General features: G+C 44.8%; 1 protein-coding gene across 2 annotated transcripts in view; it reads right to left on the reverse strand.

Moving 5' to 3' along the window:
• The window catches only part of DIS3L2 (DIS3 like 3'-5' exoribonuclease 2), a 455603-nt gene that overhangs the window by 260871 nt on the left and 176147 nt on the right, over positions 1-18585 (reverse strand). For both annotated transcript variants that reach the window (XM_063442837.1, XM_063442838.1), the window contains exon 7: positions 1557-1648. In XM_063442837.1, coding sequence (XP_063298907.1) covers positions 1557-1648 — 92 coding nt within the window. The remainder of the gene's footprint in view (positions 1-1556; positions 1649-18585) is intronic.

The following is an 18585-nucleotide window of genomic DNA, read 5'->3' on the forward strand; positions in this document are numbered from 1 at the left end:
AGATATAGTCCTTAGACCGCACTAAAACTGTAAGCAAGAAACCATAGTTCTATATATATTCTGTACCAGTCTTTTTAAATCTAAAGGTGAATGTAACACTGCAGAGAATTCTGTAGCAGACTCACAAAAGGCAAACAGGATAAATGCTATATGCTAGATTGTAATATTAAAGGAACACTATAGGGTGAGGAACACAAACATGTATTCCTGACCCTATAGGGTTAGAAACACTATAGCCACCCTAAATATAGTAAAATCTTACTTTTGTGACAGTCTTCTGACTGTCCCTGACCTGCCTCCTTAGCATCAAAAGTGATCTCAGGAGGTGGACAGGGGTGGAGCCAAACACTGCCCTGGCCAATCAGGATGTCATCAGATGCATTGAATCAATGCATCTCTATGAGAAAAGTTCACCGTCTCCATGCAGAGGGTAGAGACACTGAATGCACTGGCCCAGGAAGCACCTGTTGTAGCCATCTGGGGAGTAGACACCAGAGGTGTCCCTAGGTTGTAGAGTAAACAATATTTTCTCAGTGTTTACTACAAAAAGTCTGCAAGGACTAACTATACTCACCTACAATTAGCTGTAGTTGGTCTGGTGACTATAGTGTCCCTTTAAGGAAAACATTGGAACCGAGTAGCGATATTGGAGAGTAGTTGCAGGGGAAAAAAATGCTTAAAGACAAGTAGTTCAGAGGCAGTTTGTGAAGGGATGTTTAAATGTGTGCCCAAAAAGCAACGAAGAAAAAGGGGCCGCAGTTTTTGGAAAAAAAACAACAAAACTTGCAAGAAACTCTAGAATTTACCTCATAAAAAGCTATAAAAAAAAAAATGAGATGTATACACTTGAAAATTGTATCACGTAATGCAACATGAGGAAATGGTAATGCATATGATGTTGTATATGTTTTATATAATAAGAAAAAGAATAAAATATTAAATAAGTAAAAAAAAAAAAAAAAAAGCTATAATGGAGTGTCACTTAGAAGTTTTACAATCCACATACACTGTGTGTCAACTTTCAAAGATCATAAGGGGTTATGGCACTTAAAATACCACTTTAATGAGGAGTGAAAGAAAGAGCGAGTCCAAATATGGAACAGAGGATCTGTGACTTGTTCACTTGGAGTATAGTGTTGGTTCTGAAAAACCGTGCTTAGAGAAAAGAGGAAGGTTTTAGAGAATTGGATAGTGGAGAAATGTAAACAATTTGCAGGTGTGTTTATTTGGTATTTCAGTGCTTATAATTGTATTGGTATACATGAAGAGATTATGCCACAGGGAAGGTTGATAAAGAGAAGTTTGCACATGTTGTCCATTAAGAATATTAAAATTAAATATGGATTTGCTCAAAGGTTTAATAAGAATATTAACTGGGATGAGATCAGGAATACAAAGAGAGAAGAGCAATGAGTGAGGAAAGCGGAGAAGATTTATAGTGGTTCAAAGGGTCAATTGGGGTTTGCAATGTAAAGAGAGGATGAAAATTAGACATTATTGATAATCAAAACAGTGGTTATCTGCTGATAGGTACAATAGTTCTGAAGTAATTCTACCTTTGCAGTCTTTTGAAGGCAGGCATCAGGAAGACTTGATGGGTTTCTGTGGTCAGATGCCAGACACTGTTCAACTGCTGGTTCTTTACACCCTACAAGAAGAAAAAAAGAAGAAAAAAAATGTAAAAAAAGGAATTACAGTGTACACTGGTGCAATTATGCATAACACATTGTTCATGGTAGTTCGAGGATACGCTTAAACATCTACATTTACAAATGTTTACATTTTATACATGCAGCTCGCCGTTTATTTCACAGATTGCTTCCTACCAATCATGAAGATAATGAAAAGACCATGACCAGGGTTTTTGATAGAGAACACAAACTGCCAAAGTTAATCAGTCGGAACTGTACACAAATTCTGGTTCTATCAGAACGAATAGATCAGGATTTCTGGCAGACTGAATAAACTTAACTGAATAAATTGCATTTATCACCAAGTCATAACTTGTCCTTAAAAGGGACACAATAGGCACCTAAACAACTTTAGCAGTTTTGGTGTATAGATCATGCCCCTGCAGTCTCAATGCTCAATTCTCTTCTTTAGGAATTAAATTGCTTGATTTATGCAGCCTTAGTCACACCTCCCTGCATGTAACTTACACAGCCTTACGATACTTCCTGTAAAGAGTTTATAATTTTATTGTAAATGTTTATACTTTTATTGTAAATTCTGTTTAATTTAGAATGCATCTGTTGCTCTGTCAATAGCCTTCTAGACCGTGCAGGAGTCTCCTGTGCATGATTGAAGTTCACTTTACCGAGCAGATTAAAAGTTCTAAAGCAACTTTTTAACTGATTGAAAATTAAACGAGTCTTTCCCCAAAAATAATACCAGGTTTTCCATTATTCCCCCCTACCCCCACCCCTCCGAAAAATGTGGATGTCTTATTTCGGGGGAAAACAGCCGCAAGCATGTGCTAGAAACCAGTCTACATTCTGGGGAATTCCCCCGAACATAGACCAGTCCACTAGGGCATGTAATCCTGCAAATCTATGTTCAGAGAAAACTTTCCTGAACATAGGTTAGTTTACTTGTGAATGGAATTTTGCACATCTTCAGGAAAAATTCCCCAAACATAGAACTAGCGACTAGGGCTTATTTTACGAGCATCCTCCGAAAAGAAGCCCTTATGGTCTTATTTTCGGCTAAACACAGAATTTCATGTCGGCTGTATGAGTCACAGCCAGGGTGGGTGAGCTAGGGTAGCATGGACAGAAACAAAATCAATTTAACTGCCAAGTGGCTGAGAGTTCAGCAGTGAGACTGCTGGTGCATGATCTATACACTATAACTGCTTCATTAACCGCAAAAGTAATTTTGATGCCTATAGTATCCATTACAAAAAAAAAAAAAACACATATGCAGATGATAGAAATACATTAAAATACTGTTCTCTGATGTTCTGGGATAGAATATAACAAAAAAGGAAACTGAATAATATCTTTCTTTAATTTGTTAATGTGAAGACTTTTCAACATAGATAACCAAAATAAAATGTTGCACTGATGGAAAAAAAAGTATTTATAATGCTTAGTGATCAGCACACCAGTCTCGCAATATGTACTTTTAACGTCCATGTACACTACGTACTGATAGTCTAACTTTATATCCCTAAACACATTGTAGGAAAACAGCTGCCCAATATCCAAAACTATTGATTCACATCCATTTGCAAGTCACAAGATTTTATCAGCGAAACATTATACCTCCCAAAAGAAAATAGGTTTTGAAGATGCAAACAAACATTGTGCACAGCATCATACCAGAGCAATCTGTGTGAGGCAAAGAGGTAATTTAGGCAACATGTCCTAATACAGCAAGTAGCCAAAATGCAGCTTTCAAATGTGGTTACACCTTACTCAAGCAAATCTCAACAAATTTAGTAAAATGTTCCACTAAAGAGCCAGACACTTAGTAACATTTGGCCTTCAACTGCCAAATGGTTCCAACTACCTTTGTAGTCATACAACCATCACAACTCATCTCTATCAGGTTACAGTACAATTTGGGAAAACAGCCTCCCCTGCATAATTTTTTTAATAGATAAAAACAATATTACTCACTTAACCTTCGCACTCTCACACGAGCAGTGCTGAAGTATTTCCAACAATATCATCATGTTCTAATTGCTCTAGAGATGTTTTTGAAATCATATTTCGGATGTGCCTGAAAGCGATTATACCAGATTTTTATACACAAACTTCCAACTTCCCCCAGCAGATGAACATGAGAAACTTTTACGCACATGTAAATAGATGCAGAGTGGGGACCAGATCAGTGCCAGTCACAAAATGTATAAAAGGCCGACCTCATATCCTAAAGCAACCTGAGCAGACACGCTTGTGCCTCCTCCTGGCTCGTGGGTGTTATCCCAGTCCATACTAGAGGGATTTGATGCTAATAACCTGTAGATTCTTCGACAAATCGGCACTGGGAGCTTTTCACAACCTGTACCTAAGATTGTGCCACCAGCCTCTATGATATTATGCAAACGCCAAGTCTGCAGACAGACAATCTACAGGAAGCATTTAACATTCAATTTTGGGACAAGCTGCAATAATAATTATACAATCAGACCGTCTTAGGGATTCAATGCATCTCTAAGAGGAGGTGCTAATTGGCAAAGTGTGGTGTTTGGCTTCATGTGCGAATAGAAAATTCCCACTAGGAAATATTTCAAATACACAGAAAGTGGTTGAGTGATGGCCAAATATATAATATTTTATTATTTATATAGCGCAATCAGATTCCGTAGCGCTGTACAATGGGTGGACTAACAGACATGTAATTGTAACTGGACGTACAGGAACAGAGTGGTGGAGGGCCCTGCTCAATGAGTTTACATTCCAGAAGGAGTGGGGTACGAAGTAGGTTGTTAGAAAAATATTCACGAAGGGATTAGTAGGTCATTTTGACAGTTGCAGGAGAGGAGTCATGGGGGGTGGGGGATAAAAACCTGCTAACAGTTTAATTGATATGCTTTCTTGAAGTGAGTTTTCAATTATTTTTTAAATGAGTGGAAACTGGGTGAAAGTCTTCCAGAGAAGGGAATTCCACAGAAGAGCTGCAGCCCTGGATAAGTCTTGGAGGTGAGCGTTAGAGGTGGGAGTACGGACAGAGGATAGACGTAGGTCTTTGGCAGAGCGTAGGGGCCTCAACGGGACATACCGTATATACTCGAGTATAAACCGACCCGAATATAAGCCGAGGCCCCTAACTTTACCCAAAAAAACTGGGAAAACGTATTGATGCGAGTATAAGACTAGGGTGGGAAATGCAGCAGCTTGTACTTGTAAATTTCTAAATAAAATTAGATCCTAAAAAAATTGTTAATTGAATAGTTGTTTACGGTGTGTGTATATAATGAATGCAGCGTGCGTGCAGTGCGTGTGTGTATGAGTGCAGTGCGCGTGCGCAGTGAGTGCGTGCGCAGTGTGTGCGTGCGCATATGAATGAAGTGTGAGTGTGTGATGCAGTGTGTGTTTGTGTATGTGTTGGTGGGGGTGGGCATTTTGATTATTGTTTTTATTAATTAATTAATATGTATTATATTATATTATTAATTATTATTTATTTTTAAATTATTATTTTAATATTTTTTTTATTATTTTTATTTTATAAATATTTTATTATTTTTTTTTCGTCCCCCCTTCCTGCTTGATACATGGCAGGGAGGGGGGCTCTCCTTCCCTGGTGGTCCAGTGGCATTGGCAGTTCAGTGGGGGGGGGGGGGGCTGGCGGAGAGCACTTACCTCTCCTGCAGCTCCTGTCAGCTCCCTCCTCGCCAGTCCGTGCAGCTCCCCTGTCAGCTCCCAGTGTAAGTCTCGCGAGAACCACACTATGACCCCGCGGCTCTCGCAAGACTTACACTGGGAGCTGACCGAAGTGCTGAACGGACCGCCGCGGAGGAGGAGGAGGGAGCTGCAGGAGAGGCAAGTAAGATCTCTGCAGCCCCCACAGCCCCCTGTCTGTATTATGGCAATGTAAATTGCCATAATACAGACACTGACTCTAGTATAAGCCGAGTTGGGGTTTTTCAGCACAAAAAATGTGCTGAAAAACTCTGCTTATACTCTAGTATATACGGTACTTGTGTATTAGGGAGGATAGGTAGGTTGGAGCAGCATTATGTAGGGACCTGTAAGCAAGCAACGGAATTTTAAATTGAGCCCTATATCTAACTGGAAACCAATGCAGTGACTGACCGAGTGGGGAGGCGTGGGAGGTGCAAGCGGACAGGAAAATGAGCCTTGCTGCTGCATTCATTATAGTTTGCAACAGTGCAATCTGGGAACACCTAAGACAACTGAGAAGAGTATTGCAGTAGTCCAGGCGAGAGAGAACAAGAGCATGGACCAGCACCTTAGCTGCATCCGGGGTTAAATAGGGGCGGATGCGCGCTATGTTTTTAAGATGGAAGCGACAGGATTTGGCGATTGATTGGACATGAGGGGGTGAAGGAGAGGTTGAGTAAAAAAGAACACCCAGGCAGCAAGCCTGCGAGGTAGAGGTGATCCTGAATGAAAATTCGGGATTATTCACTCTAAACTGTGCTGATCTAAACTCTGAAGCACACAATTTAGGCAACAAAAATAAAATGATACAAAAAACGATAACCCAGGTGGAACAAACCACTAAAGGTGTCTCACCTGGTAACTCACATGGTAAGGAGCCACATACGGATAGGCTCAAATCACTCCAACATAGGTATAAAAGGTAATACCAAAACCTTCTTGCCGTATCCAGTCAGTAATCTCCCCCAAAATGAAAAGACAAAAAAATAAAATCTCCTTGTGTAGAATCAGAGTGCTACTGCAGATGCATATATACAGTGCAATACTTGCTCACCTTGTAAGAGGCCAGCTATACTAGCTACAAAATACAAAAATAAATAAATAAAGCTATGCCGCAGTATTGTAGCTTCCAGATGGTATAAAAGAAATCCTCTCCACATCCCAATGATGCTTGGAAAATGTCTCTGTATACCTTTTTCTGTAAAGCATTAAACAAGTGCCATATATAGTAACTTGAAGGGATTTAGCATTGTTCCAGGAGTATGGGATGTTTAGATTCCCCCAAAACTTTAGTTACGGTTTGAAGTGATAATCTCCATAGCCGAAGTGGCCTAGAGAGGACAGCAAAAGAGGATATAACATGACTCAAAAAATAAATTGGTGAACTCTTTATACAATTTGTGACTCCTCCTTTGGGGAGGTGGATGGGGCTTTCGCAGACTTATTATAATGGTAGTCATCTAAGGATACCTTTATCTTGATTAGTGGCATTTCCACTAAGTAAGGAATCACCACAAAAACATTGAGGTCAGAGGCATTCCAGAGGTTACCATTTTATTTTCATCATAAACTCATTATGTGCCCTTTGCATTTACAATTTTCTACAGAGGATATAGGTTTGCTGGAATTTCAGATCGTAGGACTTGCCCTTGGACTAGAGAATGCCTTTTTCAGTATGGCACGTTTAAGGCCCTGGATTATCTTTAGCCCTTACTGGTGGGCTGCAATAGCCATGGGCCGAGGCTGTCAGGGGAGATCAAAGGATCAAGTCTGCCGGCCGATGCAGTGCAGCACTGGCCCTAAGAGGGAGCTCTATTCCTTCACGGGCCGAAAGGCTGAAACACTGATGCTCGTGAGAAGGAGATAGATTGTACCCTGTGGAGGTAGAGAACACATAACTAGCACATGGAATCACCAGAGCAGTGTGCTCCCACACCCAGGTAATAAAGGTGGAGAGGCAGCAAATTATTTTTTTTTTAAATAATTAAATGAGTAAATCATTAGTAATACAAGCACATATCTGACCACTTTTATACTTACTACATCCCCTGAACACACACACACACACTATACAGTCTATAAACACACGCTACACACCCCTTATGCGTGTACTACATTCCCTATATACCTCCATTATAAATTCATATTGAGTTCATACAGCAGAGCACTCACCCTTGCTAAACTATCCTACTTTTCCTCTCACGTTCGTTTTCACGCAATCCCAAGCATCTGTAATACCTTCCTCTCTCCTTTGCCCACCTCAAGCCACCCCCCAAACTAACCTTTCAGCCGATAGCCTTGCATGCTACTTTACCGACAAGATTGAACAGCTAAGGAAAGAACCCTCCCCCCCACCATTTGCTGCTCTCTCGCAACCTTCCCTACCCTACAGGGTACAGCTACCCCAGCTATAGAACAGGAGGTGGATACGCTTCTCCTCTCGTCCCACCACCTGTCCGCTTGATCCCGTACCTTCCCACCTTATCAGATCTCTCTCTCCTCTCAACACACATCCTCAACTGCTCTTTAATCTGGTATTGTCCCTCTCCCCTTAAGCAGGATACAGTCGTACCCATCCTAAAAAATAAAAAAAATTCATCCCTAGACCTGTCTTCCAGCTTTTCCTCCTCATAATCCTGATCCTCCTCCTTCGCTTTCCCTACAAGTTGATGGTACTTGCATCAGTCCGTCCTTGCTAGCTTGTTGTCTTGGTGTTATTTTGGAACATGGCCTCACTTTTGCACCTCATATCCAGTCTGTTGATAAAACCGATCAATTCCAGCTTAAAAACATTGCCCTCAATCGCCTTTCTCATGCAAGATGCAGCCAAAGATCTTGTTCATGTTCTGGTAATCTTTCACATGGATTGCTGTAATTTTTTCTTAGTTGGTCTCCCTAGAAGCCAAACTGCCATGCTACAACCTGTAAAGAATGCAGACGCCAGGCTGATCTTTCTCACCCCTCTGTTGAACCTTACACTGGCTTCTTGTATCCAATTAGGGGTCAATTCAAAATACTAACCCTTTCCTAGGAAGCTTTAAACTATAGCCCCTGCAACATTTTTCACTGATTAACAGTTATGCCCCTTCTCGGTCTCTCCACTCTGCTGGTGACCTTCTCCTGTCCGCACCATTACTGTGAACTCTTCCTGCGGGCAGTTGCCTTCCGTTGGAACAGCCTGCCTACCCCCAGACTCATCCCTAGTCTTCAATTGTTTAAGAAGTCCCTCAAAACACATCTCTTCAGAAATGCTGATTGACTCCCAGAGAAACTTCTCTATACTTCTAACATGTTTCTTGCTCTTCTAAAGAGCCACACTCCATTCTCACCTCCAGTTCTGATACTTTTCCACCTTGTTTGGTGGCGGTCACACTTGCTGCCCTGTTGTGTTTTTGTACCCCAGCACCTCTAGAATGTAAGCTTGTTTAAACAGGGCCCTCATCTACCTATTGTTTCTGTGTCACTGTAGTTTATTGCAACTTTCCCCCCCTTTCATAATATTGTAAAGTGCTGCAGAATTAGTTGGCACTATATAATTACCAATAATAAAAATACACAGTGCATCCCCCTGCAGGCCCGAGATACACACAGCACCCCTTTGGGTGCATAGGCCTACCCAGGTGTTAAACATTTCTAGTGGGTGGGGCTTTTAGAAGATATATAAGGGTTGTGGTCATTAGCTTGGCTGCAACATCTAAGTGCTGCTTGAAAGTGTGTGATTAGAGATATTATGGAGATAAACTGAAAGTAATCCGAGGCATACAGGGTACCTGGGGTTGTGGAGACCGGCTCGGGCACCGAGGGTAGTGGGGTTGTGGAGACCGGCTCGGGCACCGAGGGTAGTGGGGTTGTGGAGACCGGCTCGGGCACCGAGGGTAGTGGGGTTGTGGAGACCGGCTCGGGCACCGAGGGTAGTGGGGTTGTGGAGACCGGCTCGGGCACCGAGGGTAGTGGGGTTGTGGAGACCGGCTCGGGCACCGAGGGTAGTGGGGTTGTGGAGACCGGCTCGGGCACCGAGGGTAGTGGGGTTGTGGAGACCGGCTCGGGCACCGAGGGTAGTGGGGTTGTGGAGACCGGCTCGGGCACCGAGGGTAGTGGGGTTGTGGAGACCGGCTCGGGCACCGAGGGTAGTGGGGTTGTGGAGACCGGCTCGGGCACCGAGGGTAGTGGGGTTGTGGAGACCGGCTCGGGCACCGAGGGTAGTGGGGTTGTGGAGACCGGCTCGGGCACCGAGGGTAGTGGGGTTGTGGAGACCGGCTCGGGCACCGAGGGTAGTGGGGTTGTGGAGACCGGCTCGGGCACCGAGGGTAGTGGGGTTGTGGAGACCGGCTCGGGCACCGAGGGTAGTGGGGTTGTGGAGACCGGCTCGGGCACCGAGGGTAGTGGGGTTGTGGAGACCGGCTCGGGCACCGAGGGTAGTGGGGTTGTGGAGACCGGCTCGGGCACCGAGGGTAGTGGGGTTGTGGAGACCGGCTCGGGCACCGAGGGTAGTGGGGTTGTGGAGACCGGCTCGGGCACCGAGGGTAGTGGGGTTGTGGAGACCGGCTCGGGCACCGAGGGTAGTGGGGTTGTGGAGACAGGCTCGGGCACCGAGGGTAGTGGGGTTGTGGAGACAGGCTCGGGCACCGAGGGTAGTGGGGTTGTGGAGACAGGCTCGGGCACCGAGGGTAGTGGGGTTGTGGAGACAGGCTCGGGCACCGAGGGTAGTGGGGTTGTGGAGACAGGCTCGGGCACCGAGGGTAGTGGGGTTGTGGAGACAGGCTCGGGCACCGAGGGTAGTGGGGTTGTGGAGACAGGCTCGGTCTGCAAATGCCTATGGTGAGGCCTAATAGAAAGCAGTTGTTGGGGGATTCTATCATAAGAGGTGTGGAGCTGAACAATAGTTGTCTTGTGACAAGTCTTCCCGGAACTACTGCTCACAGAGACAGGAGACGTATTTGTAATATACTGTTAAGCGAACAAAGCAGGAAGGGGAATTGGATGTACTTGTCCATCCAGGGACAAATTACTTGGCTTACAATGATAGAGGTAAAGGAAGGTTTTTGTGTTCTTACCAATGATACGGCAAGTTGCTTCCACACGGTCATGTTCTGAAGTTTTGCCTGTGCATAACACTCAGAACGACAGGCGGATGCGTATTAGGGACTTTAACTTGTAGCTTGGTGAATGGTGTTGGAAGCAAGGATTTGGCTCTCATTTTTGGAATGGAAATAAACTGTACAAAAAAAAGATGGTTTGCATCTTTCTCAAAAGGGAACAAATGTTCTCAGTGAGCAGTTCAGTGGTTTTGCTAAGATGTATTTAAACTAGGAGGGGGGTAGGGGGGTGGGGGGGGGGTTGTGGAGGGGGGGGGGGGAAGAGGGAGGCAAAAGGGTTATAAAACATCAATCCAATTGCCCCCCAAAACAAGGACAGAAGGTGCCTGTAGCAAGTGTGTTAAAAAATGATGAGCTTAGAGTCATGTCTACAAATGCTTGCAGCAATAATGGCAACTGATAATGAAGATTTAGTCTCTGTTACTGAGACATGGTATGAGAAAAATGACTGGGACATAGCAATACCAGGGTACTCTTTATGTAGAGTAGACGGGGACGGCAAGAAAGTGGGAGGGGTGGCCCTGTATGCAAAGGATAGCATAAAATCTAGCCTAATAAAAAGTTAGTGAGGTGAACATAGAGTCCATTTGGGTTACGTTAGAATTTGGCAATCACACAGTAACTTGTGTAGGTGTGATTTATAGGCCCCCAGGACAAATAGAGTTAGATAATCTACTAGTTGAGGAAATAGCTAAAATGACAATGAAGGGGGAAGTTATCGTGGGTGACTAATCTTCCTGATTTGTTTTGGAAAACCAAAATAGCTGCTTGTGCCAGGAGCACACAAACTCCCTACTGGGATTCTCTCTAAAACAAGTTGCTGAGGAGCCAACTTGCTAAGAGGCCATACTAGATTTACTGTTAACAAATGGAGATTTGGTATCAGATATTACTGTAGGTGAAAGTTTAGGATCCAGTGATCATCAATCGGTGTGGTTTAATATAAGAACAGTGACAGTCACCACACAAACAAAAGTTTTAGACTTTCTAAAAAATAATTTTCTAAAATCAGAGTGTGTAAAGGAGTAATTATCAGACTGGAGCAATTTAAATGGAGTTCAATAGAAATTGGATTATTTAAAAGTTGCACTGCTAAAGGCAACAGTAAATTGCATTAGGCTTGTCAGTAAAAGCAAAAAATTCAAGAAACCACTGTGGTACTCCGCAGATGTAGCCAAAATAGTAAAACAGAAAGTTAGCATTTAGTAATTATTAAAAAAAAAAAAAAAAAAAAAGGAGTGAGGAAGACAGACAGATCTATAAGATTAGACAGAAATTCTAACCACATTATAGGAGCTTCCAAATCATACACCGAAGAGAAAATTACAGTCCATGGGAAAGGGGACAAAAATTTTTTTAGATACATAAATGAGAAAAGGAAAGTAAAGCAAGGATTAGTTCGATTAAAAACAAAAGAAGGAAGGTATGTAGAAGAGGATAAAGGTCTAGCCAACTGCCTCAATGAATATTGTTGTTCAGTATTTACAGATGAAAATGAAGGAAAGGGGCCTCAGTTAGGAAAAAGGATAAATGAGTCATTTGTTACACGTGAGATTCTATTTCAACTGTCAAAAGTAAAGACAAATAAGTCAATGGGACCTGATGGAATACACCCAAAGTTATTAAAATAGCTTAGTGGTGTACTAGCATAACCATTAACGGATTTATTTAACCAATCAGTGTTAACCAATCAGTGTTAACAGGAGTAGCCCCAGGCAACTATAGGCCAGTAAGCATTACTTCAGTAGAGGGGAAAGTAATGGAAACCATGTTAAAGGATAGGATTGTTGAACATCTAAAATCACATGGATTTCAAGATCAGAGACATGGGTTTACGTCAGGGAGATCATGCCAAACTGATCTTATTCTTTTTTTTTTGATTGGGTAACTAAAATAATATATCAGGTTGGTGCAGTAGACATTGCTTACCTAGATTTCAGTAAGGCTTTTGACACTGTTGCACATAGAAGGCTTATCAATAAACTGCAATCTTTAAGTTTGGATTCCAATATTGTTGAATGGGTAAGGCAGTGGTTGAGTGACAGGCAACAGCGGGTTGTAGTCAATGGAGTATATTCAAAGCATGGGCTTGTCACCAGTGGGGTACCTCAGGGATCTGTACTTGGACCCATTATCTTTAATATTTTTGTTAGTGATATTGCAGAAGGTCTTGATGGTAAGGTATGTATTTTTGCTGATGATACTAAGATATGTAACAGGGTTGATGTTCCAGGAGGGATAAGCCAAATGGCAAATGATTTAGGTAAACTAGAAAAATTGTCAGAGCTGTGGCAGCTGACATTTAATGTGGATAAGTGCAAGATAATGCATCTTGGACGTAAAAACCCAAGAGCGGAGTCAGGGGAGGGCTGGCAGCCTTAGGCCTGGGGGGCAAATCCAGTCAAGTGGCCCATTGCACCAAGAGGAGAGTAAAAACACCTTTCCCATGTGATTGAAAGTGTGTGTGTGTGTGTGTGGGGGGGGGGGGGGGGGGGGGAGCCGTCACCTAAACAGACAATCAATGACAGGCACACACACTTGCTGATTTGGCACACACTAAAAAACACACTCACTGACAGGCACACGCACACACTCACTGACAGGCACACACAGAAAGACACATTGTTACAGGCATACTGACTCACACAGACAGACATACTGACAGACAAATTGGCACACACACAGAAAGACACACTGTTACAGGCATACTGACTCACACAGGCAGACATACTGACAGACAAATTGGCACACACACAGAAAGACACACTGTTACAGGCATACTGGTACTCACACACAGACATACTGACGCGCACAGACATACTGACGCGCACAGACATACTGACGCGCACAGACATACTGACACGCACAGACATACTGACACACACAGACATACTGACACACACAGACATACTGACACACACAGACATACTGACACACACAGACATACTGACACACACAGACATACTGACACACACAGACATACTGACACACACAGACATACTGACACACACAGACATACTGACACACACAGACATACTGACACACACAGACATACTGACACACACAGACATACTGACACACACAGACATACTGACACACACAGACATACTGACACACTCAAACTTTACACTTTTAAAACCAGTGGACAGGGGCTGAGGAAGGGGACAGGGCTGTAGTGGGGGACAGGGGGTGGTAGTGGAGGGTATAAGCTGTAATTGGGGGTTTAGGAAATGTACGGGGGGATAGGGGCTGAAGCAAGTTGATGGCTACAATTTGGGAAAGGGGCTGTGGTGTGGGTAATATGGGTTGCAATTGGGGGGCAGGAGCTGAGAGGGGGAAAGGAGCGGTCCGAGGGAGGGGGAACGCGGTCCAAGGGAGGGGGAACGCGGTCCGAGGGAGGGGGAACGGGGGCCGAGGGAGGGGGAACGGGGGCCGAGGGAGGGGGAACGGGGGCCGAGGGAGGGGGAACGGGGGCCGAGGGAGGGGGAACAGGGGCCGAGGGAGGGGGACAGGGGCCGAGGGAGGGGGACAGGGGCCGACCAGGGGGACAGGGCCCGAGGTGGGGGACAGGGCCCGAGGTGGGGGACAGGGCCCGAGGTGGGGGACAGGGCCCGAGGTGGGGGACAGGGCCCGAGGTGGGGGACAGGGCCCGAGGTGGGGGACAGGGCCCGAGGTGGGGGACAGGGCCCGAGGTGGGGGACAGGGCCCGAGGTGGGGGACAGGGCCCGAGGTGGGGGACAGGGCCCGAGGTGGGGGACAGGGCCCGAGGTGGGGGACAGGGCCCGAGGTGGGGGACAGGGCCCGAGGTGGGGGACAGGGCCCGAGGTGGGGGACAGGGCCCGAGGTGGGGGACAGGGCCCGAGGTGGGGGACAGGGCCCGAGGTGGGGGACAGGGCCCGAGGTGGGGGACAGGGCCCGAGGTGGGGGACAGGGCCCGAGGTGGGGGACAGGGCCCGAGGTGGGGGACAGGGCCCGAGGTGGGGGACAGGGCCCGAGGAGGGGGACAGGGCCCGAGGAGGGGGACAGGGCCCGAGGAGGGGGACAGGGCCCGAGGAGGGGGACAGGGCCCGAGGAGGGGGACAGGGCCCGAGGAGGGGGACAGGGCCCGAGGAGGGGGACAGGGCCCGAGGAGGGGGACAGGGGCCGAGGAGGGGGACAGGGGCCGAGGAGGGGGACAGGGGCCGAGGAGGGGGACAGGGGCCGAGGAGGGGGCATGGGCCGAGGAGGGGGCATGGGCCGAGGAGGGGGCATGGGCTGAGGAAGGGTGACAGTATGTGTGTCAGTATTTCTCAGTGTATGAGGAGAGGGCAGGGCTGGGGAGGGGGGGACAGGGGCTGAGGAGGGGAATAAAAAATAACACTAAAGTGTATTTCCCCCGTCCCTGAGTCTTACCTCAGGCCAGGGAGGGGTGGACAGCAGCCAACAGGAGCAGCAACCAGCAGCAGCAGCCAGTGAAGTCGGCCTTTCCTGATGATGTCAGGAGGAGGGGGCGTGGCTTCCTCTGCTCTTCTCCCAGACTCCCCAGCGGTCCTGTGAGAAGAGCAGTGGAAGTCACGCCCCCTCCTCCTGACATCATCATCAGAGGCCGGCCCACTCCACTGGCTGCAGACTGCAGGAAGAATGAGGTAAGGTGAAAAATCTGAGTCCTCAGCCAGAGGCAGGGGATTCAGATTTTGCCTTTTTTTGCTGGGTGTGGGCGGCCCTGGCCCCTGGGTTTAGGGTGGCCTGGGGGGCAATTGCCTCCCTGCCCCCCTTCCAAGCCCGCCCCTGGGCGGAGTACAGAATATTTGATAAGCGTCCTAACCGCAACATCTGAGGAGAGGGATTTAGGGGTAATTATTTCAGATGACAAAGGTAGGCAGACCGTGTAATAGAGCAGCAGGAAATGCTAGCAGAATGCTTGGTTGTATAGGGAGAGGTATTAGCAGTAGAAAGAGGGAAGTGCTCATGCCATTGTACAGAACACTGGTGAGACCTCACTTGGAGTATTGTATGCAGTAGTGGAGACCATATCTCCAGAAGGATATTGATACTTTGAAGAGAGTTCAGAGAATGGCTACTAAACTGGTTCAGGTATTGCAGGATAAAACTTACAAGGAGAGGTTAAAGGATCTTAACATGTATAGCTTGGAGGAAAGACCAGACAGGGGGGGTATGGTAGAAACATTTCAACACAGTAAAGGAGGAGACTATATGTAAAAGATGAAAAACTACCACAACAAGAGGACAGTCTTAAATTAGAGGGGCAAAGGTTTAAAAATAATATTTGGAATTATTACTTTACTGAGAGGGTAGTGGATGCATGTAATAGCTTTCCTGCTGAAGTGGTAGAGGTTAACACAGTAAAGGAGTTTAAGCATGCATGGGATAGGCATAAGGCTATCCAAGCTATAAGGTAAGGCCAGGGACTAATGAAAGCATTTAAAAAATTGGGCAGACCAGGTTCTTATCTGCCGTCACATTCTATGTTTCTATGGTCCACAGACTCTAAAGGACCTCTAAAAACACACAAACTACAGCTTCAAGCCACACAGACCATAAAACAGATCTTTGCACACTACAACAGTCTTAGCTACTAACATACAAAAACACAAACACAAATTTTTACAGCTCTGTTCCACTTTTGTTTTTGGTATCCCACTATTGGGCAAGGGGGGCAGCATTTTGGCCATTGCTCTTACATAACACACACCCTTAATGGCCCCGCACCTCCTGATGGGCTACTCTGCAATTAACTGCCGGGAAGAAATTGTTGTCCCAGTCCGGTGCTGGTGGCCACCACAATAAGACCGCCATAAGGGAAGGAGAAGGAATTGTATCAAATTAACCAGTCTAATCTCCATATCGTTTTACAAATAATCTCAACAGGTAGCTCTGCACACTGAGTAAGTGGGCTTCCATCTACCCCACAAATTGAGGCTTGGAAGAACACATACATACACACTGCATTTTAGAATATCTGTTTTGGTGAGAGTGTTTGTGATCTTAAAGGCGCAGTGAAATATACCAAAGAGCATGAGGGTGGTTACTGCTCTGCTGTATTTCCATCCAAAGGGAGAATAAACAGTAAAAGTTTTGATAAGAAAACTGCTCCGCTAAAATCCAGATTAACACCTCCCTCCCACCGCACATTTTTTCCTGTAAAATACAAGCATCCAAAAAGGTACAAACATTTACAGAAATTAGTTTTAAAAAGAGTTGTCGTCAAGCATTCCATCTCCGATATAAATCTGGTTTAAAAGGTTAAAAAAAAAAAAAAGTACAGAATCTAGCGATATACTTATATTTTCGACAAAGCATATGGTTTAAATAGGCTTCATCCCATTATTAACCCCTTAAGGACACATGACATGTGTGACATGTCATGATTCCCTTTTATTCCAGAAGTTTGGTCCTTAAGGGGTTAATATAGCAACATATTCATCAGCACTTTAGAAAGCGGATATCTGAAGTAGACCTGTTCCCAGCACCCATTTTTTTTATGCAATCCCTTTAACAGCATTAACATGCTAAGTTGTTCAAGTTCTTACCTCCCTGAAAGCTTGAGGTTAAGTTGTGTGCATGGCCAGTGGCCATCACTGGCATCTGTGCACAGACCCATTCACAAAAATGTATGGCGCTCTCAAAAAGTTACCAGTCTAAAGACAGCAAAGATTAAATAAAAAAAAAAAATTAAATAAAAAAATAAATAAAATAAAGACAGCAAAGAGTAGCCTTTGGTCTTTAAGAGGTTAAAGAAACTCCAAGTATCTGAAGCGCTTTAGCAATTTTGTCTTCTTTTCAAAAGAAATTGTCACTTTCATAAATTAACCTCGTTACAACCCTTGCATGTCAAAAAGTTACTTTCTGGTTTAATTGGCTCAGTGAAGCAACTCAAGAGGCAGGAAACTGCTCAGGGCACCTGCCTTGGGAAGACTTCTCATGGAACTGCATTGGAAATTCTGATTGTAGGGCTACTTTCAATACCTTTTTATTGAGAAATAATTATACTTTACAAATTAAATTTGGCAAAAGAAACATTAAAATGTTTATTCCTTAAAAGGAACACCAAATGTATGTTGACATTTAACCCCTTAAGGACTGAGCCAAATGTACACGTTGTTAACAGAACAAAACGTAAACAAAACCTGGCATTTGCGCTATATGTCTGTCCAACCGTAATTCACCTCTTTCATATTAAATGCACCTCCCCCCCTTTATTATATATCATTTTATTCAGGGGAAACAGGGCTTTCATTTAATATAAAATATTTAGCTATGAAACAATTTAATATGAAAAAAATGGGAGAAAGCCTTTGAGACTGTATAGTAGCCCAGGAAATAAATTTACACCCATAATGGCATACCATTTGCAATAGTAGACGACCCAAGGTATTGCAAATGGGGTATATGTCCAGTCTTTTTTTAGTAGCCATTTGGTCACAAACACTGGCCAAAGTTAGCGTTAGTATTTGTTTGTGTGTGAAATGTGTGTATGTATATGTGATCAATGCCTGAGCCAGCTAACCCGGCCATGTGATTGTGAAGTCCTCGCAAGGACCTCACTCTCACATGGCAGGGGAGCCCCCAGGACATCAGATGTGCCGCGGGGGGCTCCCTGGGAGTCCCCCCAACCGTCATCGCCGATCGGGTTAGTAAGAAAAGAAAAGACCGGAGGGCGTACAATTACGCCCGGCGGCGTTTAGAGCCGCTTAAACTAGGGCGCAATTGTACGCCCTCCGGTCTTAAAGGGTTAAGGCCAAAATGATAAATTTTAGAAAGTGTATCCACCTGTACCATTTACCAAACATTGCTATATTGGCTAAAAATGTTACATTCCGTTGTGGCGTCACCACAAATAAAGGTTTCATGAATAACTTTCTTATTCATTTATGTATACCAAATATACATTTATTTTGGTGCAGCAGTGTAGGACACATTTATCAAAGCATATGTTAATGAAACTCAAAAATTTAATTTTAAGAAGCATATGATGTGATGGTAAATTTATTTCTAGTTTGTATGCAGGTCTAAACAATAAGACAGGAAGAGACATACAGTAACATGCCTAACCCACAGAAAAAGAGCACACGTGGGTCAGCATCTGCCAAGCACGTCTACAGCTACCGTAGTCATGTTTGGTACCAATATTGCCC

Source organism: Pelobates fuscus, chromosome 2, assembly GCF_036172605.1.
Source record: "Pelobates fuscus isolate aPelFus1 chromosome 2, aPelFus1.pri, whole genome shotgun sequence".
NCBI lineage: Eukaryota > Metazoa > Chordata > Amphibia > Anura > Pelobatidae > Pelobates > Pelobates fuscus.